Source organism: Monodelphis domestica, chromosome 1 (assembly GCF_027887165.1).
Source record: "Monodelphis domestica isolate mMonDom1 chromosome 1, mMonDom1.pri, whole genome shotgun sequence".
Lineage (NCBI taxonomy): Eukaryota > Metazoa > Chordata > Mammalia > Didelphimorphia > Didelphidae > Monodelphis > Monodelphis domestica.
Window position 1 is genome coordinate 693,405,488 of NC_077227.1, and position 12,511 is coordinate 693,417,998.

Consider the following 12,511-nt stretch of genomic DNA (forward strand, 5'->3'; position numbering starts at 1 on the left):
AAGTGTTTTAGGAAGCAATTTCTTTTATCATTTAGCTGAGAAGGAAAGCCAGAAAAAGGCTCCCTCCACAACCCGGGTGAGATGTATATTAATTACATAGTGTTCCAGAGAACCGTACCAGCACATGAACTGAATCTTAAGGAATAGCTGAACTATTTTGTTGGTGGCAGTTCCCAGGCCAGGTCCATTGAGATGTATATCAGTGAGCATAAACATCCAAGTTTGGGCCAAGAACCCAAAATACAACAGTTGGGTGGACCAAAGACCTGAGGAAGATCCAGACATTCTCTGCAGCCTGTAAAAAATAGACTCGAATACAGGACTACAATCCCCACGAGCCTTTGCTCCACTTCCCCAGAATGCCTTGTAATCTCACCTGGGCCGAGATGGAGAAGGTATTTAAGCTGATTCAAAGGCTTTTGAGAGTCTCTCTCTTGGGTCTTTTGGACTTCCGTTTTGCAGCAGGCGCGTGTCTTGCGTGATGTGAGGTTATTTTGTCTAGGCCTCTGGCCTAGGCACATGTTTCTTACTTGTATATTCTTTAATCTTTAACCTTTAACAAACCTCTAAAAAATATAATACTTCTTGCAGAGAGAAACTAATTTCTACCTGCCTCAGTCTCCCCATCTCCCCTAAATTTTAATCTTTACAAGTCCACTGGATTCCCTGCAAGCATCTCTGAGATCAGCCACTATTGAGCCCCATCAAGCGGATTCAAATAATGCTATGAATACAATTTTCTGAACAACATAATAAACAATTTCTCTGTGGTCCTTGCTTTGGGACATATTAAAGCCCTGCCTTCTCATCAGCAGGACAGAAGCAGAGAGCTGAGTTCTGGTTTCAAAGGGAAAGCATTCACATAACCAGCTCCAGGGGTGCCTCCTCCCTGGCCATCTCCTCTAGTTTGAGAGAACTCCTTGAAGGAGGCATAGTGAGTGGCCAGGGTGGCGGCACCTTTTCCTAAAGTCTCCTACTCAGAGGAGCGTCTCTCAGAGGCTTGAAGTCAGTGGGCTTAAACTGGAACCAAAAAACAAGCATACGGTGGCCAGGCCTCGCCCAAAGATGATCATTGCATGCTTCCTCCAGTATCATAAAAGTGGAACAAGCTCAGGGAACAGAGTCATAAATCTCATCCATCCTCTGTGGAGACAGACCTTGTTAGACAGGCTCTGGGGAAGGATATCCAGTGACAAATGAAACCCATTTAGAGGGAGAGACTCACCGATCACCAAAGTAAACACTAAAACTCAGCCTGGAGAAACCCTCTCTTACCCAGTTAGCTCAAGTAGCTGGCAAATCGCTACATCGCTTCAGGAAGCTCCATCTTCCCTTTGGCTTCTACTTGAGGAGGGCCAAACAGTTAATAATATTATTGCATAAGTCAAATTTTGCTCAGCTGAGGTCAGTAGAAACAGAAAACAGGCTTTCAGTTGTCCCAAAAATTGCAGGAGGAATGGCCCTGGTCCCCCAACAACAGATCAAAGGAATTGGGGCATATTCCTCTTGCAGACAAACATTATGAAACATTATAATCATCCGTATTAAATAACATCAAAACTCCTCGTTTCTGCTTACCCATTGCCAATATCCATTTCATTTTATTTTTAATTGAAAACAAAACAGAACTTACCTTCTGTCTTGGAATTGATACTAAGTATTAGTTCCATGGCCAAATAATAGTAAGAGCTAGGCCACTGGGGTTAAGTGACTTGTCCAGGGTCACACAACTAGGAAGTGCTTAAGGCCACATTTGAACCCAGGACTATCCAAGTCTCCAAGCCTGGCTCTTTAGTGACCTAGCCACCTAACTGCCCCAAGCCCTACCCCAATTTTTCATTTAATTCGCATATTTCATCTTGAATCCCAATGCTCACATGTAGTCATTGGGTCCCTGGAACACATCTTCCTTTGGAAATTTTGGAGTAGACTTTGTTCTCAGGGAAGCTTTGGAGGGTGCTCCTTCTAACAGATCCACTTTTCTGGTTCTAAACCACTTGTAGACATTCCCTGGGTACTACCATTAAAAATCTGCCAGAAACGAGACTAAATATAATTTAGTACAACCTCCTAAATTTGATTTTCTAGTAACTAGTTCATGTTGTGAAAAGTGGCTTAATCCTTATGGAGGTAACCTTATTAACAACAGGGCTATAGGAACATCAAAGTAGAAACTCAAAATTCACCTGAAAGTTTAGAGAATTTCTGTTTTTACACAACACTTTCTCTTTTTAACTTTACTTAGAACCCTCTATTGGATATGGACAATCCCCCCCTTAGGTGTGAAGGAAGACTCTTGTATAATTGAAAATCTGTTACCCTAAAAAAGAACTACATTTCCTGGGAGCCCACTGACTTCCTGTCATTACATACTTCCTGTAGACAGAGGATTTTTGAGTTGGTGGTCCTCTTGGGTCCTTTTGGCATGATGACATCAAGCTTGGTGGCAGTGGTAATCTAAGCAGGGGGATTTTAAATGGGCTAAATAGCCCTGGGCACGTGGTCTTTATTTTGTATCCTCTTTATTCCTTGATTTCTAATGATCATTAATAAATCCCTTAAAGTATAACATTTTTATTATTTGACAGTAATTTTAATTTTTACACTCTGAAAGGGATTCATGAAGATCTTGACTTGCAAAATGAGCCTTTCCATCTCTTAATATTATCAGAAACTTGGAGGCAGCTGGGTGGCTTGGTGGATTGAGAGCCAGACCTAGAGACAGGGGGTCCTGGATTCTAATTTGAGCTCAGATACTTCCTAGCTGTGTGACCTGGGCAAGCCACTTAACCCCCATCACCTAGTCCTTACCACTCTTCTGCCTTGGAATCAATACACAGGAAGGTAAGAGTTTAAGAAAAAATATTATCAGAAACTTCAAAACAAGATAAAAGATGATTTAAAATTTTATTTTCCATTATTACCATAATTTTATATGTCAAATTCTTAATCCAGTTTTGAAAATTTATTACTAAAATAAACTCAAGGCCTGTATATCCCATTAGAAACATTTGGAAGATAATAGTATATGTATCCTAGTTCTTAGAGAAAACAGTTGTCAACCAGAAAAAACACAGAACTACCTAAGTAGTTATAATAAAACATCTTTAATCAGATCAAGGGAAACAATGCTCACTGGCCACTGCACAGAGCCTACTGCCAAGGAAAGGCACCAATAATGGGAGTTTGCACCTCATTAAAGAACTTGGGGTTATATTTATACCTTAGGAAGTAGAACCAACAACTGACTGGTTACATAGAAGCTTAGGAAAGAGGATGTAGCCAGAGGCAAGAATCCCTGAGAATTTCCTAGATACTATAAGAGAAGCTAAGAAGTCAAAAAAGAGTACTGAGAATTTGATTGAGAGTGCTTGAGGGGAGCTTGAGGGTTTATGGCTCAATCTGGCCCAGGGTTCAATAAGGGGGTTTCTTGAAGGCAAGTTTCTGAGAGAAGGGTCATTCTGGGGTTTCATAAATCAAGTTAGTGGCAGTCGGATTCTGTTTCTTTCTCAAAATGAAGCTTACTATTCCATTAAAATGGAAAACATTTACATCTTTATCTTCTCCTGAAAGTACGTCCTGGAAGAAAGATATATTTAAAGTCCTAAACCTAGACATGGATATCTAGCAATTAGCAAAGGGACGGTAAGCCTAACAATCCAGGTACCTAGTTGTTTAGGATAGGAAGTTAAACACAAATTCAGATTATAAACCGTAAGATTTTTCCTTCTCAGTTAGTATGATGGTAAGTCAGAGAGATTTTAGTATAAATCTATTAACTTAGAGCCGTGGTCATGCAATCACAAAAACTATTGCTCACCTGCCCTGATGGTAGAAGTTTGTTATGAAAGGAAAAAGAAAGGATATATTTAAAAGAATATCAAAACTGCCCCCTTCAAGGGCACACAGACCGTCAACATAAGCATTATGGGGGAAACTCCCTTAGTTCTATTTGATTCCAGGCAAAAGTCAGAGTTAATGGCTAGTTATGCAGCAAAGTTTAATATTATTCACAGGGTATCCCTGACCAGGTTCAGAATGAACTAGGTGGGAATATTTCCTATTCAGAAAGGAAATGCCACAATGGGAAAACTGAGTCAAGAAGATCCTACCTTCTTCTTTACAAGATTATCCTCTCAACTTATCCAGGCACAGACATCCACCTATGGATGCATTTCCTTTGAGCAGCACATGCAATTTCCCTTGGATGGTATGACTGACTGAATGACAATTCAGATGATCGTAGCTAAAATCAAAACTCAGAATGATATCAAAATTAAAATCCCAGGAGACTTCACATCAAATTACCAGAGTTCACTAAGTATAGTTTAGGATGAGGCTTTATTGTTTTTCTCCTGTTGCAATAATACTTAACAATGTGCACATATAGGCACAGATGAAGCCTTATCTGATGTTTCCTTTCTAGTTTAAATTCATCCTTGCAGCAGAAATCAGTCCCTTAGAAATGAGGAAGAATCCCGTCCTAGAATTTCACACTGAGGGAGGCCGGAAAATGGCCAAACTTGAGGGCCTAACAAGCTGACCTGTTAGAACGGTAAATATGCCAAATCCTAGCAGGAAGGCCTAATGAGCTGGTCAGCCTTGAGAAACTTGTCAGAACCATAAATATGCCAAACCGCCAGCTGCAGTAGATACCAGATAAAGGCCAGGAGGACCCCAACAAATATGTCAAACTACAGGTCAGGGGGACCCCAACAATATAGAATTGTCAAAGCTCCAAGAATAGTAGGAAGCAGATAAGGGCCATACGTGCAGGCAAAATTCCAAGGATGGTAAGGTACCTACAGAAAAGTATAAAAAGCCCAGCCTGTCAGAAGCAACTCGGAACTCTGATGATAGAGGTTCCCACTGATGCGCATCAGTTCAATAAATGGCCTTTCTCTGCCAGTTTGCATTGTTCGTGGACTTCCATGGTGGTGGGTGAAATCCTGGACCTTAACATTACATACAGTAGATACATGGTGGTTCCCCCAAAACCCCAGAAAAACGATGGCTAAAATCCCCCAGCCTAAGACTATTAACCTTTAAGGCAAAAATAAAATCTTTAAAATCCAAGGTTAGTTGTTACAGAATTAGCTCAAAGATGTCACTTGATTATATACTATTAACAAGTAACATTTCATAATTTTCAAAAATGATGGCCAAACAACCTATCAGATAAAACTCAACTCTTTATTACATATTCATTATAACTATTATTATTATATTATTATAGATGGTAAATTATTTTATTTTAGCTGTGAGAGGTCCTAGTTTCCCATCAAACCACCTCACAACCTATTGTTTTCTGCTGGAAGAAGGCTACTCCTCCATGGGGGTGGGGGGGAGTTTGTTGACCTCCTATCAGACTTCAAAGAAGAGTTTCAGCAAAAGAACTGAAGCCCAGGGGGCAGTTAAAGCAATTTTGGGGAGAGGGCAGCTTCCAGGCAAGCTCCATTGAGATGTAGATCAGTAAGCATAAACATTCAAACTTAGGGAACCCAAAACAATTGCTTTGGGGTAAGATCCTGGTGTTCCTTGCTTACCCAGGAGCATCTCGGGAGTTCAGCCAATCTCTGACAACATCAAGTTAGGCTCAAGACAATATTAATCATAAGGTTTGGGGTTTTTTTTAGCAATCCCTTCCCAATCTTGGCTCTATTCACTCACAAGGAACTTTTTTAGGTGTCTGGCACCATCCAGAGATACAAACTGAAATCAAAACAAACCCTTTTCTCAAGGAGCTCCTAATCTCTTGGAGGGCAGGCAGGTGGGGGAGGGAGAAACTACATTCTGTCTGCAGAACAGTACAAAAAGGAAACCCAGCCATAGGCTGGCCATTTGGGAGAAGAATGAACAAGCCTAGGGAATACATGTTTCGAGCACTGCACCTAGGGAACACGAGGGGCCAAGATAAACCACTGGAAGAGCAGCTCTTGCCTCTGGAGCTCCAGGGCCATGGAGTTCTTCCGGCTCCCCACTACTTTCCTCAGCCACTTGGTCTCTACCAGACAGATGTATAGCTTCTCTTTGAGAGAAATTGTCTTTACTGCACATTTTCTCTCCTTCGGATGCTTCTCTGGGGTCTCTGGTTGCTGCCTGCTTTTCTACTGGACCCATCCATGTGGAGTCTTCCTCTGCTCCGAACTTCTGGCTGCAGCTAGAGTCCTTGGCTAAAGAGCCATCTCTTTGGCAAGAGAAGAGGGGACTCCATCGTACTCTTTTGGTTTCAAGCCTGGAATCTTTCTAGAGACCACATAAGGCAGCCGGATAGCACAATGGATAGAGTGCCAGGTCTGGAGTTAAGGAAGGCTCCTCTTCCTGAGTTCACATCTGGCTGTGTGACCCTGGGCAAGTCACTTTTCACTCTCTTGCCTCAGTGTCCTCCTCTGTCAAAGGAGCTGGAGAAGGAAATGGCCAACCATTCCAGTATCTCTCCTAGGAAGATCCCAATTGGGATCCAGAAGGCTTGAGCAGGAATGAACCACAATAGAGACAATATTCCCAACTGGTTTAGCCAAAAGATCAGTAGCCTGAGGAAAAGAGGAAGCTTTCAGGGATTTATTTTCCCCTCAAGCAGAGCAGGGAGCTCCTGGTTCCTTTCACTGACTTGTCCAGAACTGGCTTTTCATCTCCAGGTAAAGATTATTAATCAGGAGAGTAAAACTGAAGCCTAGCCCTAGGGGAAGGGAGCCCAGCTACTCCCTACTTCCCTGCCCCCATTGGGCCATCACAAGGTCTCCACCAGATCCAGGGCATCTTGCACACATCTTGAAATGGATCCCCAAAAGGGCAGCTCTGTGGATAGAGCTCGAGGCCTGGAGAGGGGAGGCCCTGGGCCAGTCACCTCATCCCAGTGGCCTCAAACAGAAAGGAAGGGGTGCAAAAAAAAAGACATGGATCCCCAAGAGTCCTCCCCAGCCAGTTATTTAATGAGGCCCAGTTATTTTCCCTGACTAACTTTTAATGCCCTGGCTACTTCTTTACATAATATCGATGGAATTCTGTCCATCTCTATTAATCTGCCTATGCATCTATAGGATGGATTCCACACGACATCCATCACTGCTGGAGTCATCCTTCCCATTTATAAGGTATATTATTATGTTTTTAAGCCAGGGCTGTGGTTGGATCTCTGTAGGAGCTCCCAGAGAAGAATTCAGCCACTTGATCCATAAACTATCCCTTATGAAGCACTTACAGTGTGCCAGGAACTGTGCCAAGAGCTGGGGATGCAAGGAAAAAACTCTGCCCTCCAGGAGATCATCATCTAACAGGGGAGAAAACAGGCCAACAACTATGTAAAAACAAATAGTTAGAATCACCTGGAGATAAGCTAGAAAGGAATGGGAAAAGCTTCTTGTGGAATGTGGGACCTCAGACACTCCCTAGTGGTGTGACCCTGGGCAAGTCACTTAACCCTGTTTGGCTGAATTCTAAAACCTTTTTTTAAAAACCCTTAACAAAACCAACCAACCAACCACACTCACTGGAAATAGTGTTGCATGGGAGAAACAGCCAGGGAGACTAGGCCAATGGACCCCAAGGTAGATTAGGATCTGGGTATGTAAGGTGTAATGAAGACTGGAAAGTGAAGAAGGGCCATGTTAGGAAGAGCTTTGGCAACATTTTTGTTTAGACATTTCACTGGGGTCCAACTCTTCATCACCCCATTTGGGGTTTTCTTTCTTTTGGGGAATGGTTTGCCATTTCTTTCTCCAGCTCGTTAAAAACAAACAAACAGGGGGCAGCTGGGTAGCACAGTAGATTGAGAGCCAGGCCTAGAGATGGGAGGTCCTAGGTTCAAATCTGTCATAGCTGTGTGACTCTGGGCAAGTCACTTAACTCCATACCTAGCCCTTCCTGCTCTTCTACCTTAGAACCAACACACAGTATTGATTCTAAGCTGGAAGTTAAAGATTTAAAAAAAAAAAGTCTCTCCTATGGGATGTTGTTTTTTTTTTTAATTCTTGCCTTACCAATATATATTAGTTCTGCGGCAGAAGAGTGTACAGTGGGGTTTGAGTGACTTGCCCAGGGTCACACAGCTAGGAAGTGTCTGAGGTCAAATTTGAACCCTGGACTTCCTTTCTCTAGGCCTGACTCTCCATCCACCGAGCCACCCACCGGCCCCCCATGGGCTGCTTGTTAAAAAAATTTCACAGGAATTATCTCCTTCCTTCTTCGAATCAGCCCAGTGAGGTTAATGAGACCTGAATTGTTTATGACTTCTCTGTTGGCTGAGGAACCTGAGTGCAGAGGATCCCTCCATAGGCAAACATCAGAGACAGGGCTAGAAGCTAGGACTCCTGGGTTCCCAGCTTAATATTTTTCTAGCTGTCAGGAATGATGTAGAAGGGACGTTGGTGCCGACACTGGAATGGATGACCTTTGAGGCCATTTCTTACTTCTTGATTTCAGGATCCTCAGCGTTTAGAATTTCACCACCCCCTTCCTCTAATCGGACCATCAGAGCTGTCCCCCGGGAAGTGGTCTTTGTACTCTAGATTTATGGGTTCAATAGTATGGCAGAGTGACCCAGGAAGAGGAGGGGGGTGGGGCCGGGCAGGGTGAGAAGCAAAAGAAGAGCTGAAGGAGGAGTGGGACCATGAGGAAAGAGAGGGGTCCTCGGGGAGGGGAAGAGCAGGCTTCCAGCAGGAAGGATCTCTTCTTAGCTCTAACTACTTGGAGGTCCGCCCCGAAATATGGAGGTGCCCAGGTCTAGCCGTGACCAGCCAAGGGTCAAATTCCTCCATTAAAGAGCCAGACCTTTCGCAACTGGAAGAATCCTTTACTTTCTAAGTGCCCGGCTTCTAATCAGATCCAAATAGATCTGGGGCACCATCTTTTTCTATTAATCCCCAGATTTCACTGATTTAAAGCAAAGCCAGAGACCTTTTCCCTCGGGCTATTATTGGCAGAGGAGGCTTAAAGGAATGATAATTAGACCTTGTTCCATAATTCAAAGAGCCTGAAGACTTGACTCTCTTCCTCTCTCTTTTTTCTGAGGCCACCGAGGCACAAACACTGGCTGCAGGGTGAATTTCTTGCCCCCAAAAACTGGGTGGTGGGGCTGGATTGTAATCTTCTGAGACTGAATGGAAGTTGAGGTTATTCTGGTTTTTCAGTGGTGTCTGACTCTGTGTCACCATTTGGGGTCTTGACAGAAATATTTAGTTTGGTTGCCATTTCCTTCTCCTCTCATTTTACAGAAGAAGAAATTGAGGCCAAGAGGGTGAGGAGACCAGGGTCACAAAGCTAGTGGCTGAAGCCAGATTTGAACTCTGGAAGATGAGTCTTCCTCAATTCAGGCCTGGCACTCTTATCTATGCAAGAGGACATTTTTCTGTCTGTAGCAAACTCTTTACCTTGGTTACATAGTATAGAAATGGCCTGTATCCTACTTTTTCCACACACACCCTCTTGCTACAACCCTACCTCACCTCTAAGAACCTGCTCAGTCTCTGAGGCAGCCTGGTTCGGTAAAAAGTACTCAAAGCCAGGCAATTAGAAAATCAGCAAGACTCCCTTCCTTCCTTCCTTCCTTCCTTCCTTCCTTCCTTCCTTCCTTCCTTCCTTCCTTCCTTCCTTCCTTCCTTCCTTCCTTCCTTCCTTCCCCTCCATTTTCCAAATAAGGAAACTGAGGCCCAAGGAAGTTATATGACTTGCCAAAGGTCACAGGATAAGTAAATCAGACTGTTAGAACTTGAACCCAGCTAGATCTTTTGATTCCACATATATTACCTTATCTACTCTACCATGATCTCTAAGGTCCATTCTAGTTTGAAAATTCTATGATCCTTTAACATTGGCCACAGTTTGGAACTTTACCCACTTCTCTACCTTTATTTAAATAATTCTGTTTTCTTACCCTAATTTGCACCAATTTACCCTCCTGGGGCAGGGCAGCTGGGTGGCCCTATGGATAGAACTTGGAAACAGGAAGACCTGAATTCAAATCTAGTCATAGACATTTACTTAGTAGTTGTGTGTCCTTGGACAAATCATTTAACTCTGTTTGCCTCAATTTCTCTGCTGTAAAATGAACTAGAAAAGACAAACCCCTCTATCTCTGCCAAGAAAGTTCCATCTGGGATCAGGAAGAGTGAGACAATTGAAAAACAACCAAACAACAAATGAAGAGTGGGTTACTCTGGATACCTTCATTTTTGCTAGCTTCTCAATTCAGTTCAATTAAACAAATTATTTGCTTGCTGTCTCTTCCATTAGATGGTGGCTTGAGGGCAGGGACTGTCTTTTACCTCTTTTTGGATCCCTTGTTTCCATTCCACACCAGCTCCCTCCATTTAGCACAGTGCCTGGTGCTTATTAATAAATGTTTATTGACTGACAAAATATTTATTAAGCTCCTGTTCTTCCTGGAGTCAGTCCTATGCTGAATAGGGGCAATAAAACAAAGATGAGTATGCTCCTGTCCTTGCCCTCTTAGCGTTTATTCTCTGCTAAGAGCCTCTACAACTCATCTTTCTGCGCCCTTCCTAACATTCAGATTTTTCTCTTTCTGGATCCCTAAGACTATGCAGAAAGAGCAGATCTTCATATTATTCCTCTTAAAGATAGCAAATAAAATAAAAGGATAGAAAATTGTCCCTCCCCTACAGAGAAGCATGAGTTCTGGTCTAGCCTAAGGCTCATTGCATCATCTTGGCAAAGTTACTGTGCCTCTTCAAGCCTCAGTTTTCCCATTTGTAAAACGAAATGGTTGGATAACATTTTCTCCAAGAATACTTCTAACATTCAAAATGCTTAAGGTCCCTGCTGGCTATGACATTCTGTGCACTCTATTCTTCCAGCTTTAAAATTCGGATTCCAAATGGCTTATTTGTGGCTCATTCCTTTCTTCATCATAAGCAAACCCAGACTTGTCTCCTGAGACTCACTTTATTCAACTGTGTACTCACATGTACCCAAGGACAACTTCCCCTTAGCATGTAACACCTAGCAGAGAATAGAAGAGCCTGTGTTCACAGCCCCCCCCCCCCAAGCATTTCTTTTGGTCCCAACCCCCTCCCCAGCAGCTCAAGGGTTTGCCCTTCTGGGGAACCCTGAGGAATGGAGTCTGGATCTGACATTTCCCAGAATTTTCCATTTTCCCCAAAATGAAAGCCAGTGAAATTATTTCCAGGGCTCTCCATTTACATAAACAAACAAACAAACCCCAAACCTTTCCTTCCATCTCAGAATCAATATTGTGTATTGGTTCTGAGGCAGAAAAGTGGTAAGATCTAGGAAATGGGGGTCAAGTGACTTTCCCAGGGTCGCCCAGGTAGGAAGTGTCTAAGGACAGATTTGAATCCAGAATCTTTATCTCTAAGCCTGTCTCCAGTCCAGTGAGCCACCTAGCTGTGCCCCCTCCCCATACATTTAATAAGATTCTTCGTCTCTGGCATCTGCCCTGTGCCCCATTTCCCCACAGGGGGAACTTTGCTCTCAGTCAGGCTTAAAGTGTCACCATTCCTAGGTATGCGTTTATTTTATTATGGAATTCTGGGATCTAAAAAGCCTTGGGATTCAACCCAATAAAGGAATCTCTAATGGTCAAATTTTAGCCCTCAGGTTTCTGGGATCTTTGCGTGCGTGTGTGTGTGTGTGTGTGTGTGAGAGAGAGAGAGAGAGAGATTATTTTTTGGAGGAGAAAACCTGCCTAGAGTTACTGAAATCATGCCATACCGGCAGTTGTTTACCGCCTCTTCCCTCCACCCGTCCGTTTGCCCACCGCTCCTGGCCCCCCAATCCAGGAAGAATAAGCCGCGCCGGCCTGGCTCAGCCCCTTCCCCAGTCCCCGTCCCGTTCTCTTTCCAACTCCACAGCCCCGGCCCTGGGTCCCGTCGGGTGGGAGGAGAGAGGGGGTGGGGCAGGCTGCGTGCGGGAGGCGGGTCCCCAAGGATCTCCACCCGCAGCCAAAGCGCCAGAGGCTTTAAGCTCGGGCTCGGCGGCCGGCACCGCGCAGTGCAAGTCCGGGAGCCCGAGCTGTAGCTGAGACAGGTGCGCAGCGGCAACTGCGGCGGCAGCGGGATGACCGGCCACCACGGCTGGGGCTACGGCCAGGAGGACGGTAGGACAGACACGCACCCCCGCCCCGAGACGTAGGCCCCTGGCCCCTTGGATCCTCTCCCCCTAAATCCCGCGTGTGAACCTGGGCTCCTGCTTCCCGGCGGGACACGGGACCTCCCACCTTCCGCGGGAATTGGATTCTAACGGAGCCCCGGGAATCTCCGCCTCCGCTTCCCAAGCTCATGCCCCAGAGCCTTTCACCTCCCGGATCTCTGCGGGCTCCCTCCCCCAGGCACGCTTAGAGACCAACTCTTTCCTGGCTGGGTCTGGAACCCAGTGCCTTCCCTCTCGTCCCGGACCCTCGGATCTTCCATCTCCACTCTGTACCCCACTCTCAGATGGGATCCAGTCGGTCCCTCTAGCCCCCAAATCCACTCCCACTGCTTTTTGGCCCGGACCCAGAATTCTTCTCTACCTCCTCAGTGTGACCTTGGGC

The 12,511-nt window shown here is 44.6% G+C and overlaps 1 protein-coding gene across 2 annotated transcripts in view; it reads left to right on the forward strand.

Moving 5' to 3' along the window:
* Positions 1-12,511, forward strand: part of CA7 (carbonic anhydrase 7) — a 43,730-nt gene that overhangs the window by 9,924 nt on the left and 21,295 nt on the right. The window contains exon 1 of one of the 2 annotated variants that reach the window (XM_001364374.4): positions 11,767-12,076. The exons of the other annotated variant lie outside the window; for it this stretch is intronic. Coding sequence (XP_001364411.1) covers positions 12,037-12,076 — 40 coding nt within the window. The 5' untranslated portion in view covers positions 11,767-12,036. Of the gene's footprint in view, positions 1-11,766; positions 12,077-12,511 lie in introns of those variants that run through there. 2 annotated transcript variants of the gene reach the window in all.